This window comes from Peromyscus maniculatus, chromosome 3 (genome assembly GCF_049852395.1).
Source record: "Peromyscus maniculatus bairdii isolate BWxNUB_F1_BW_parent chromosome 3, HU_Pman_BW_mat_3.1, whole genome shotgun sequence".
NCBI lineage: Eukaryota > Metazoa > Chordata > Mammalia > Rodentia > Cricetidae > Peromyscus > Peromyscus maniculatus.
Window position 1 is genome coordinate 108,486,799 of NC_134854.1, and position 13,043 is coordinate 108,499,841.

Consider the following 13,043-nt stretch of genomic DNA (forward strand, 5'->3'; position numbering starts at 1 on the left):
ATCAAGATTGCACAGCAATTGTCCATGATGAGAAATAAAACGGAGAAAAAAGGCTGGAATCACAGCACCCTCCATGCCTTGAGTTCTCAATTTTGATGTGTGCTCTGGCTTCAAAATTGGTCCCTACTCTGGAAACGTATTGCCCCTCATGCATAATAGGTGACATGTGATTTCTCGGTTTTTACTTCGGCCACTGGAAAGAGCAGATGCTTTCAAATATGAGGATCCAGGATGACCTCTTAGATACCCATCTTGGTTGGACACACATTTACTTATCTCTGAAAATCTGCCCCAGTTCTTACAGCTCTCAAGCAATTTGCAAGGGGCTCAACGCTCTGAGCAAACACATCAGATAAATGTACATTCCGTTAGCTACATCTCTGTTCGCACACCCCTGTGCTCTGGTGAGTTCTGATGGGTTAGGAGTGAGCACGAGCATCCTGGATCTCTCACATAAGCTGGAGGCAGTTTGTGCAGCCCAGAGTTAAGTCTTAATGCCATGGGCTTCTCCATGATCGCTTTTAGGTCTCTTCGTTAAAGGGAGCTCATTAGAAAAGAAACATTTGTGTTCTTCTAGTTCATTCACCTCTGGAACAAGTTGTCCTCATGAATGTATCACCAGGGATGCTATTATTCTCTTCGACTTGTCATGATGGGGTGGAAGGAACCTGTTGAGTTTTCTCTCAAAGAGAGAATAAAAATCATTTGTGTCAATACTGGTTCTACATTTCTACCTACTCGATAATCTCTGTGAAAGTCCAAGCTATTGTAATGTATCTCCCATTCAAAGCACAGGGACTCACACATAAGTATATTACTTCTTCTCATTTTTCATAACAAAAAATACCGAAAAAGCAACTTGAGGAAGGAAAGTATCTCCTGTGGCTCACGGTTTGAGGATACAAGTCATCTTGGCGGAGAAAGGATGAAGGCACAAATGTGAGGCTGCTGGTTACATTGCACCCAATCAGGAGGCAAAGACATGAATGCCTAATGGGAGAAATCCATGGAGTCCATTTAATGATGAGCAAAGGAATTTATTTGGGGGTTAACTCACTACCATGGGAGATGTATCATAGGGTCCAGGAAAGCTAAGCTATGTCCCATGCTGATTTGCCTGGTCCAAGATCTCAGTATCCAATACCACAAGGAAGAGAAGAGAGCCATGTGCATGCATCCCAGGTCTTAAGGGTCCCAAGCAGCCACACCCAAGGGGCGTGTACTTCAAGGTCATAGACAGTTATAACAGTTACCTGCTACCTCACTAGGGGCAGTGCTTCAAGGTCATAGTCAGAACAGCTACCCACTACAAACGCTGGTACCCATCAGGCTTTCCAGCTCCTTTCTCCCTGTCTTATTCAGTCTTGGCACCCAGCCCATGTTTAGGGTTGATCTCCCCTCAGTTAACTCTCTAGAAACCCTCATAGTCACCTCCAAATGTACCTCCCAGGGGTTTCCAAATCTAGTCAAGCTGACCATGAAGATGAGCCATCACAGTAGATATCTGCAAAGTATTTGAATCAACAAGCAAGTTAATAAAAATGAATAGTAAGTGTACTTATTATTAATTTATTGAGTATTTGGGAATTTCATATAGACATACAATATATTTTGATCATATTCACCTTCCACTCCTCCCCCAACTCCATCTAGATCCACCCCCAATCTGTGCTTTTTAAATGGATCTATACATCTCAAAAACTAGAACAAGGGCCAAGATGGCTCAGTGAATAAAGGCACTTGCCAAGCAGGCTTGAAGACCTGAACTGGATCCCAGAACTCTCAAAAAGTGAAAAAAGAGAACAGACTCTACAAGACTGTCCTCTGACCTTCAGTGCACATATTCTAGCATGCATGTCCCCACCCCATGTGCACACACACACACACACACACACACACACACACCACCACCACCACCACCACACATACCACACCGCACCAAACACACACATCATACACCATACACCCACACCACACCACACCACACATACCACACACACCACACCACACCAAACACACACATCATACACCATACACCCACATCACACACCATACACCCACACCACACCACACCACACCACACACACCACACCACACACACACACCACCACCACCACCAAACACACATATCACACACTATACACATACCATACATACACACACGTGCACATACACCACACAATACACTATTCACAACACACCACAATCCCTACACACCATACACACGCCACACATATACAACACACAAACACACCATACAGACACCACACATACACCACACACACACACACACACACACACACACACACACACACACACACCCTCACTCCTACATACACCCCACACACATCACACATAACACACACATTTAACAATACACACATCACACCACACACACACACACACACTCATGCACGCACCCCACACATAGTAATAATAAAAAAGTTACAGAAACGTCACTGGTTGTTAATTGCACTCAGACATCTCACTGGAGCTTAGCTATTGAACATTCTTGGCTGGTGGAAATAGGACGTTAGCCAATGGGTTATTATTGATAGCCTAAGTCTGTTTTCCATTTGTTTCTTACATGTATCCTAGGAAACCACCAATTCCCAGTTGTTGCTAGATGAGCTAAAGTCTTCATCTTTGCATTTTCACAAGTTGATAATGTGAATAGCCTACATACAAAGTGAGCTTTGATTCATTGTTAGAAAAATCACATGATCTGCAAGTGGTTCCAGGAGAAGTGCAAGTGCTTTTTTCAGAGTCTCCCAATAGCAATAAAACCCAAAATCTATTGAGTTCTTCCTGAAGCTGTGGATGATATATTGTCTTGTTGAACTGCTGAACAACCCAGTGAGGTAGGCAATATTATTCTCTATTATGCAGTTGGGAATTGAGCTGAGGGTAGGCCAAGGAACTTGTACAGCCAGCATGGGCAGAATTGCTTCTCCTGAACAGCTTAGTTTGAGACTCCTCTCTTCACTGTGGGTCATCCCGACTAGTTCTGGAGAATGGACATTAATTCTGCATGTTTTGATAGCTTTCATCAGGGAGGAAGGGGATATCAGAAAAGGAAGGAAACAAACGGGCCACCACTATTTGTATTCCTCACACCACTAAACCCATTTCTGGTGTTCTACAGATATTTGTACCTTGAAGGGCTCCAAGGGATTGTTCCACAATGAGCAAGCCTCCATCACAGCACCCATCCACACATGGACCACATGACCATACACTCTGAGGGCCACATGCATGGAATTTAGAAGGTAATGTAACAAGCCCTCCAGACCTTAGCACAACTGACGCCGTGATGGAAGTACCATTCAGGCCTTGAAACCCAGCACACAGGCAGCAACACCTGCCAAAGCAAGAGCAAAGACCTAATCGATGCAAGTCCACAGTTCTGGGAAAGTCTCTAAAGGTACCACCCTTGCTCTCTGGCTTCTATAGTTCTAATTCCCGCTAACTGTTCTTGCTAACTGAGGTGTGTCAACCCAGGATGTGGCTTCTGTGCTTAAAAGCTCACCCTGAGAAAGGCTCTGGGCTACACTGGGGTCCTGGGCACCCAGTGTAGTCACTGGCTGGCTAATAAAGACTTTCTATTGACTTGAACCCATGTCCAAGTAGTCATCTTTGGTGGAGACCTCACAACAATGGCCGTTAGAAGGATCAAAACGATTATGGGCTTGACAGGCCTCGAGAGATTTATTTCCCTGCTCTCATCAGTGTGAATTGGTCTGGAATCTGTGAGTAAAACCCTTAAATATGACGGAGTTGAGCAGAATTGGCACTGAACTGGTTTGTGATTAGCTTTGTGTTGGCTTCAGCTTATCTAAGATAGCTTTCCATCGTTCCAGGCTCTTCAGGACCCTGGACTGTACTGACCCACTTCGGCTTTTGAGTTTTGAGTATAGCTGGCCTACTCACTGCTCTACATGAAATGAACCGTTTGTTCAGCAAGGGTAGGAGAATGAGCTCTTCAGAAGGCTGGGTTCGTAACAACTGTCAACATTACAGAATTACCTGGTAGCTAAGCCTTGCAGCAGATCTGTGAGGGAGTTTTTGTATTGGGTCATTTGAAGTAGGAAGACCCACCCCGACTGTGGGTAAGTCCATTCCACAGGCCGGGGCCCCAGCTGAGCCCTGGCATTCACTGCCTTCTACTTCCAGACCTTAGATGCAATGTGACCTGCCACCTCAAGTTCTTGCCACCATTGGAGACTGTATCCCTTCCTATTTAAAGTCCCCCTTGTTGCTTTCTTGTCCCAATCGTGAGAAACGTGGCTAATATAGATGGTGTGTGGCCCTAGAAGAGCTGGCTTGTGAACAAGATTAAATAGGATCTGTCGTGGGCTGATAACTGACCCATCTGCTGTAGGCGCTAATTTTTTGGAGGGCTCTGGATCAGCCAGTGTTGGGTTACATTCCATCTTGAGTGGGTTTCATCCCTTCATGGCAAGGGTTGTTAGCGGGACTTTGGGCTGGTGCTTTGGAATGAGTCCAGGCTTTTGTACTGAGCCTACTTGAAGCTAGACACAGTTTGGCTTTGGTGGTTGTATTAATGCTCCTGAGTTGAACAGCTCTGGCCACTTCTGGGCTGAAATTGCGGATGGCCTGGCCTCTGGGATACCCTCATGACATCTTCCTACGGACTGGGCTTTACTTGATTACTGGCACTTTTGTTTATCCCATCACCAAAGTCAATATGGCTCAGATTCCTCAGAAATTCTATTGTTCAAGATAAACTGCTTCTGGTAAATACTCCCGACCTTTTTACACATGGTGTGTGGTCCCAGCAACCAGTGAGACATCCAAGAGCCTACAAATAGTGTGTTTACCCGATTGACACAAAATGTGCTAGAATGTACCAGATGTGTCCATATTGGTGGCAACTATTTGTTAGGGAAACAACTTGAATTTTATTCAGTCTGCATTGTCTGGAGCCTTTTTCCAAGCCTTTGTCAATAGCCCAAGGAGCACTTTGGTGCCCAATGAGATTCTGGTAGTAGTGTGATAGATAGTGTGATACAGCACCTATCAACTGTCTGAAGCTTGACTGAAGGACCTGGATCATGGGAGGGAGGTGTCAACAAGTGAGTGAGTCAGTAAGAAGCTGGCAGGTAGGCACATCATATTTAATAACTACTGTCTCAATGGGGGAAATTCAGTCCCCTCTGGTATGGCAAGTGCTGTGCCAGACTGAAGCCGTGGCACCTCAGTCTGGTGGCAAATTCTCTAATCTCTTCGAAGACAAAGGGTTTGAGGTTTATGGAATCTTTAAATATCTTGGTGCTTTTCCTATTGCAGATAAAACATCTGAATTGTCACAAACTGCCTCCTTATTCTTTAGTCTCCTGGAAAGGAAGATGTCCCCTTCCTAGTGGCAGAGCCCAGGATCGCATCCCTCTGCTCTTCTCCACTGGAACACTCCTTAGTGAAACTGACACTTGTCCAGTTGGTGGGGGGTTCCCAGGGCTTATTCTCCTGACTTCCGCAGCATGTGGTGCTGGTTAGACTCCTTCACACCCTGGCTTCTACCTGCATACCTGGGGGAGGAGGACGAGGAAGGGAAGGAGGAAGAGGGGAGAGGGAAGAAGAGGAAGGGGAGGAGGAGGAAGGGGAGGCAGCTGCAGTGGCTGAGGCGGCAGCAAGCTAAAGATGGTCAGCTTGTACCAAAAGCCCTCTTGGCAAAATCCTGGAAGAAAGGTGGGGGCCACTAGTACACTCCAATGCCTGAGTTCCTCCAGCTACTTGCCTGTGCTCCTGAGGGCCATATTTATCCTGGGGGTGGGGTAAATCTTTTATCTTCTACCCTCGGTGCTCCTCTCTAAGCTTGTTTTGAATAGGCTCTCCTCCTGCCCTGGAGTCTATGTCTCTGCCTGTCCTCTGTAATGGTGTCTTTGGCTTTAGGGGGCTCCATCAGCGACCCAGTGCTCTCTCCCAGCTGACTTTCTGAACCACTCTCCCAATAATATTCTCAAGGCATTCCTCTGCCACCCAAATGCTTAAATAGCTCAGAGGATCCTGAGGGCATGCAGATGAGAGAAGATGTTCCTAAAACCTCCCTGGTTCCTCATGTCCCTCAGTTCCCTGCAGGGACATTCAAGCTCTGTCCCTGACAATCATACAAACATGTTCTTTATTACTCTGCCCTTAAGTCCTTCTCTTTCTGGACCAGTGCTCCCTGGTTTTCCAGCCTGCAGTGGTCCAGCTGGTTCCTGTAGACTTCTCATCTCTTATCACAGAGCTTGATGGGGCCAAGATGGGCTTTCCTCTTTTGAGGCTGGAGAAAGTACAGAAAAAAGCAAACTTGGACCAACTGGAGGATTTTTACTTCCCCTAATTATTGTTTTTCTTGCAAACAGTAATTCCCAAAATGTGGGTGCCAGTAGATGTTACCTGGAAACAGCTTCATAGACAAGCAAGTCTGGGAAACTGTCAAATCACTTTTGTCCTACAGAAATTCTCCAAGGGTTAAAGTGATGGCAGGCATTTGTTAGTTACCTGTCATTACATAACAAGTCGCCCCCCAAATCAGCAGCCGAGAATGTAGCCAACACTGTCTCCTGCTTCCATGGGTCAGATTCAGGGGAGGGCCAGTTCAGGTGTTTGCTTGGGTCTCAGAGGCTGCAAGAGGGTCTCAAGGCTGGCCCTGGAGAATCAGCTCCCAAGTCACCAGGCTGGTGATTGATATTGGTTGTCAGTGGGCAAGGCAGTGTCCAGCCACATCAGGTGGAGGTGCTGGGGCCTGGGGTTTCTCATAATACACCACTGTATTAGACAGGTTCTCTAGAGTCACAGAGAACTTGTGGAATATATATATGGGGAGAGAGATTCATTCACACACACACACACACACACACACACACACACACACACACACACATATATATATATATGTGTGTGTGTGTATATATATATATATATATATATATATATATATATATGTATGTATGTATATGGAACGTATTGGAATGACTTGCAGGCTGCATCCTGACTAACCCAACAATGTCTAGCTGTAAATGGAAAGTCCAAGAATCTAGTAACTGCTCAGTCCCATGAGGCTGGGTGCCTCATCTGATCTTCTGTATGTGCTGATCCCGAAGAAGTAGGCTCCAATGCCAGTGAAGGAATGGGTGTGCTGACAGGTGTGGGCAGGAACAAACCCTTCCTCCTTCCATTGTCCTTATCCAGGCTTCCAGCAGAAGGGGTGGCCCAGATTGAAGGTGTCTTCCAGCCTCAAGGTCTGGAATTAAGGCTTGTTTGTCTTCCTGCCTCAAGCTCTGAATCACAGGTGTGGCCTCCATTTCTGGATTGTAATTTGTTCCAGCTGTAGCCAGGTTGACAACCAAGAATAGCCATCACAGCCACTGAGCCTCCTCGGGGTAAGTGAACCAAGAAGAGGGGAAGCCACAATATCTCATACGTGTGCCTTAAATCAGACACCATCAAATCTGCACTATCAAATAAGTCACTTACACGTTCCTCTATGCGGAAGGTGTGTGAACTGAGGCTGGGCCGCCATGGAGATTGCCTCAGAGGGGAGCTAGTGTGATTCGCTAATAATGTGCTTATTTGAAAAACCAATCCGTGACTACTAAAGCCTTCCAAGATACTGGAATATGCTTTGGAGGAAAACTACCAGGATGGCCATGGTGAGGAGTAAAGGCCTCAGAAGCTCTGGAGTGGAGGGCAAGGAGTGTGCCTACGAAAACAGACTTGAAACTGGGACAAGAGTGTGCATTGACTTCCAGAGTGGTGGGGAAGCTAGACCATGTGTCCTGTGGGAACTGGGACTCAAACTAAGGAAGACCCACCAGTCTAGAGAGGCAAGCACAAGCCTTTCTGGACGGTGCCTAATGGCTTGCACCGTAGACAGCCTTGAAACCTGTGTATTTCCGCGGTGCGTCATCAAAGATGGGGAGTGAGGACGAAGCTTACAGGCAGAAAGGAAAACCTGAAACGTGGAGGCAGAGATGATCCAGAGACCTTGCCCGTCCCAAGCCCGCAGCAGCCTCAAGGCAAGCCTCACATTTGGTGGCATTGTGTGGGCCAAGTTCACCCAGAGCCCTTCATGATCTGAAATAAAACTATGTGAGGTCGCTCGATGGCTCAGATCACAAAGGCCTTGTTCTTCCCTGCTTCATTTGCACAAAGGCTCGTGTTTGAAAAACCCTGGCCTGGGGTTGGAGCCACCCTGCTTGAAGGAAATGAGTTTTCATCAAATGTTTACAGTGACTGTATCCGCAGATGCAGGAGAGGAAAAAAAGAAAGCAAGCTTGGAAAGGCTAGAGAGAACGGAGAGGTGGCTGTGGGAAAGGCAAGCAGCAAGACAAAAAGGAAGGATTAATTAAAGGCTTACAGATCTCCTGAAAGCTTTGAGGTTTATCATCCCTGGTCACCAAAAGCCCCCATCCATTCCTGCCCAGCGATGGCCAAGCAGACCCCCAACAACACTTTCGCCGCCCTTGGCCACAAGGTGGCACTCTTTGGACTTTCTTCCCCTACCAAAAAAAAAAAAAAACACTAAGAAGGAGGGGAGAAGGGAGGGAGCAAAGACACCGCACTGCCCCAACCAAGAACAATTTGAAAACCCACCCCATCATACTTAAAATCTAGGACAAAGAGCCGTCGGGACGGAACTGCTTCGACTGCAAAGCTTCAAGCTTAGCCTGGGAGCGGCCTGACGGCCCGAACCCAGCAGCTCCACTGAGCAGAGCGCCCTGGGGTCCCTGAAACCCGAAACCCCGGCGCAGAACCGGCGGAAACCAGAGCGAAACCCTTGAACTTTTCTGGACAATTGCTTCCGGGCGTTTCCAGGGAGCCAAGGGACCCGACGGGAGCCCCGGGCCGCGTATGGCTAGCCCCTGAGGTCCCGCGGACGCAAGAGAGGCCAGCGCTCCAGCTGTAGCATGGACCGCGCGGGGCGCCTGGGCGCGGGCCTGCGGGGACTCTGTGTGGCTGCGCTCGTGCTCGTGTGCGCCGGACACGGAGGACGTCGCGAGGATGGGGGACCAGCTTGCTATGGGGGATTCGACCTCTACTTCATCCTGGACAAGTAAGTGCCTGGAGGATGCTGCTCTCCAGCGGGTGGTCCCCAGGGTGCGCCACTGCTGGACTCTGGTCCCCAACTGCGGGCTGTCCGGTCTGCTTTGCCTACTTTTCTTGCTGTCCCTGGCCCCAAGAAGGATGCAGTTGACTCTATTTGTCTGGCTTCTCACCTTGGTGATAAGGGATTGCAACCCGAAGTAGAACTTGCAGATACTTCCAAAGAGGCAAGGGTACTCTTGAAAGCCAGCCATCTCCTTTTACAAATGTCCGGCCACAAAATACAGTCTTTGTTCTCCTGGCTTGATGCCTGATGACCCTGGGTACTCAGTGGAAGTCCAAGTCACGTATTCTCTACCTCTGGGATTCCAACTGGTCCTTCGTGGGGACCCCAGCCTTGTAGGGGGCTAAGTACCATCCCTGCCCCCTACCCTATAGACGGATGCCAGGCACTCTGCCCCCTTCCGCCTGAGTGGAGTCATCCTAAAATGCTTTCAGATACTGGCAAATGTCCTCAGCGTCCTTTGCCTTCAGAGCTGAGATGTAGGTAAATTTGGGCTGTTGGCTTTTTGACTGATGGGCTGCCAGGGAAGCCAGCATGATTGGCCTCCTGACTAAAATGGACTTTGCTTAAGGGAGAACTGAGTTACGACCAGTTCAACACTTTCCAGATCCCCACAGGGTTGCCAAGCCGCAGTCACTCAAGTCAGCTTCATGCGCTCTGCTGAAAAGCAGCTACAACAATAAAAGGTCCCTCAAGATCCGGGCTCCTCAGATCTGCGCCAATGCCAGGAGAGGCGCTTGCAGTACAGTGGTGGGGAGATGAGTTTCACAGACTGGAAAGTATTTGGGAGTTGGAACGAGAGTCCTGAAAAATAAGCTGGCCGCTGGACACCAAATGTGCTTCGCAGTTGCTGGGGTTTGGTTTTTCCGTAGAGGCTGTTTTCAACTCCAGATTCTTTGGATAAAAAGTGAGGTCTCTTCCTTACAGATTTACGAGAGAAGGTGGATACTTAAAATTCAGGCCCGGGCTAAGAAATGGAAAATCTTTTGTTGCTTTTAGCAGGTGGGAGCTGGAGCTCCTGGGTCAGAGAAACTCTGGGACTCTGTCTGAAACCAAAGGTGCTGCATTGTGCTCTTTTAGGAAGATTTCGGGGCGGGGGATGCATCTCAGTAGGATGCTTGCCTAGAATGCCCAAGCTCTGGATTTGTTCCTCAGCACCACAGAAACCAATAAACTCAAGGTGGTGGTGGTGGTGGTGGTGGTGGTGGTGGTGGTGGTGGTGGTGGTGGCGGCGGCGGCGGCTGCGGTGGTAGCCACGGCGCATGCCTGTAATACTTGGCAGTAGGGAGGAAGACACAAGAGGGACCAGGAGTTCACAGTGATCCTGGACTCCTGGGCTACATAGTGAGTTTGAGGCCAACCCAGGTTACCTAAGACTCTGTCTCAAAAGACAAACAAGCAAACAATAACAATAAAAATCATAGCATCACAGGTTCCAAGGAACTCATAGGGAAACTTGAAACTTGAATAACAACATCCACAACAAAATCACCATTCCCACAGAGGACTACTGTCTGGATGCTGTGAACATAACCAGGTGTTCCTAAGTCTATAATTTGAACTGAGCTTTTGATCTGATGTATAAATTATTTTATTGAGATGATGAAAAAATTTAGCAGAATTATCTTAAAATTATTTCTGAGAGGGGACAACCAAGTCAAAAGGTATAAAACATTTTTGGAAAATAATAATGAAGACAATTTCTCAGCAAACATTGAAATATATTAGCAGGAAAATTAATGAAAACAGTTTGGTAAAGTTCAAAGCATATGTGAACAAAAATAGAAAAATATATAAGTACCTATGAATTCTTAGTGGAATTTCAAATAAGTGGGCAATGAGTTCATTATTTTTAAAAAATATTCTTTGGCAAATGGTGACGAAAATCTGTGTAACCTCAGGTTACATTCTCCTTATGGAGAATGACAGGAACACAGAAGCCATGAAGAAGAATAGAAGGAGATTTGAATATATAAGCACTGTGCTCTTCAGGGGGTGAAAACAGCATAAGTGAAGTATAGAAGCTGAAAAGTTTTTTTGTGATCTAATTTAACTCTCTGAAGTCTGGTCTTAGTGTGGAAAAGCTAATTAGAAAATAGCCTTATGTCATAATTTCTCAAGAAAAATATATGTGAAAGTTAATACACGGACAAAAACATTCTGTTTCCCTAGCAATTAAAAAAATGAAAAAGATCAAACAAGATACTGTGCTTACTAGGTTGGCAGAGGTTTTTAAAGCATTATAGTGTCTAGTATTGGCCACCTGTGTCTTGTCTTGCTAGGGATGGTGTAAACTGATGATCTTTGTGGACTTGAACTGCGTGATAGAATTTTCTAGAAGGTCAGGAGTGTTCTGTGTTCCTGCTGTCCAAAACAGTAGCTACTTGCCATATGTGGTCGCCATGCAAATGAGGACGTGAACTTCTAATTTTGTTTAAATTAAATAGTCACATGAGGCTGCTGTGTGAGTGATGTGAGTGAGACAATGCTTTGGCAGGAAGTATGGCATGCTTTTAACACAGCTAAAGATCTTCTTTTCCATCCAAGTCCTTGTCTTCAAAAAAAAAGAAAGAAAGAAAGAAAAGAAACCCTGCCAAAAAGGAGCCCTTACTGTGTGTCTATGGTAGTGCGGTTTATAGTAAAAAGCTGAGAATTACCTAAATGTCTAACAATGAGATTTAAGTAAGATATGAAATATGCAGAGTACTGTATATCCATTGCAGATTGTGCGTGTTTGCAAGATATTTTAGGAGAAATATGTAATACTTATACTATTATGTTTCCAAACATTCTGTGCATTTCGCCTTTGTAAGAAGTGAGCCCAGGCTTGATGCCAACACTTGGGAGACCAAGGCCAACCTAGGCTAAGTAACTAGATTCCCACCTCAGAACAGAGCTACCCCCTGCCTGTGCAAGTCTGGACTTATTATTATGATAGAGTTCCTCTCTAGAAGATAAGAGTTTTAACTTCTAAATTTTCAAATTTCTCTATAATAAACCTACCAATGATTTTGAATCCTTTGTCTGTTTGTTTCTGTCTGTTTTTCGAGGTGGGTTTTTTCTGTGTAGCCTTGGTTGTTCTGGAACTTGCTTTGTAGACCAGGCTGGCCTGGAACTCGCAGAGATCCGCCTGCCTCTGCCTCCTGAGTGCTGGGACTAAAGGTGTGCGCCACCACACCTGGCCACTGTGAATTCTTAAGGAATGTATGGAGAGGGGCTCTGGCCAGTGAACTGAGCTCCCAGCCCCTCGCTAGTAAGAAGGAAGCCATCCCTTTCACATTTAAGTCTAGGCCTCTGGCTTCCCATCACTGTCTTTCTGGGGTATTTTTGTGCTGAATGAAAAGCTTGCTAGAACTTCTACATTGTATATACGCCTCCAGCTTGTCACCCACGACCAGGGAAATTGATGTGATTTTCAAGTCCAGAGTTGGAGGACGGGCCAGCAGGCAGGCATGGCAGACGGGCCACAGGGTAGTCCCTGCAGACCAAGTCCTGTGTCCTGGAAAGGAACTCCCCAGACACTTCTGTGCATCACCAGACCGCAGCAGAGTGGGAAGGGAAAGAATGCTGACTGGGTTTGTGCTTCTGAGCCCCTTGGCTGCTGGGGTGCTAGCTACAGGCAGAACCGTGGGTCACAGGGAATGGAGTCTGCGGCCACTCTCCCCTCCCCTGCGATTCCCTTCCCTCCTTCAGTCAGTTCACTTTTCTGTGGCATTACAGCTCGGCTCACTTCAGCTTTGAGCAGGATGCATCTCTGGCCTGGAGGGAGCCCAGATTATATAGTTAATGGAACGTCATGTTTTCGCAACCAGGAGCAAAGACTGTATAATGATAACCCAGAACACCACAGTAACACAATAGGGCGTTATTAGGGGCTCTGGCAGCGGGGCTGCACAAGGCTTTACACTGATGGAATTTCATGTTTATA

The 13,043-nt window shown here is 46.7% G+C and overlaps 1 protein-coding gene across 3 annotated transcripts in view; it reads left to right on the forward strand.

Moving 5' to 3' along the window:
- Window positions 1-1,414: 1,414 nt before the first annotated feature.
- Window positions 1,415-13,043, forward strand: part of Antxr1 (ANTXR cell adhesion molecule 1) — a 203,823-nt gene continuing 192,194 nt past the window's right edge. The window contains exons 1-2 of one of the 3 annotated variants that reach the window (XM_076567149.1): window positions 1,415-1,548; window positions 3,861-3,965. Coding sequence is in view for 1 of the 3 variants with exons in the window: in XM_076567148.1 (XP_076423263.1) it covers window positions 8,916-9,061 (146 nt within the window). In the remaining 2 variants the exon portion in view is untranslated. Of the gene's footprint in view, window positions 1,549-3,860; window positions 3,966-8,528; window positions 9,062-13,043 lie in introns of those variants that run through there. The other 2 variants (XM_076567150.1, XM_076567148.1) reach the window with 2 other exon arrangements.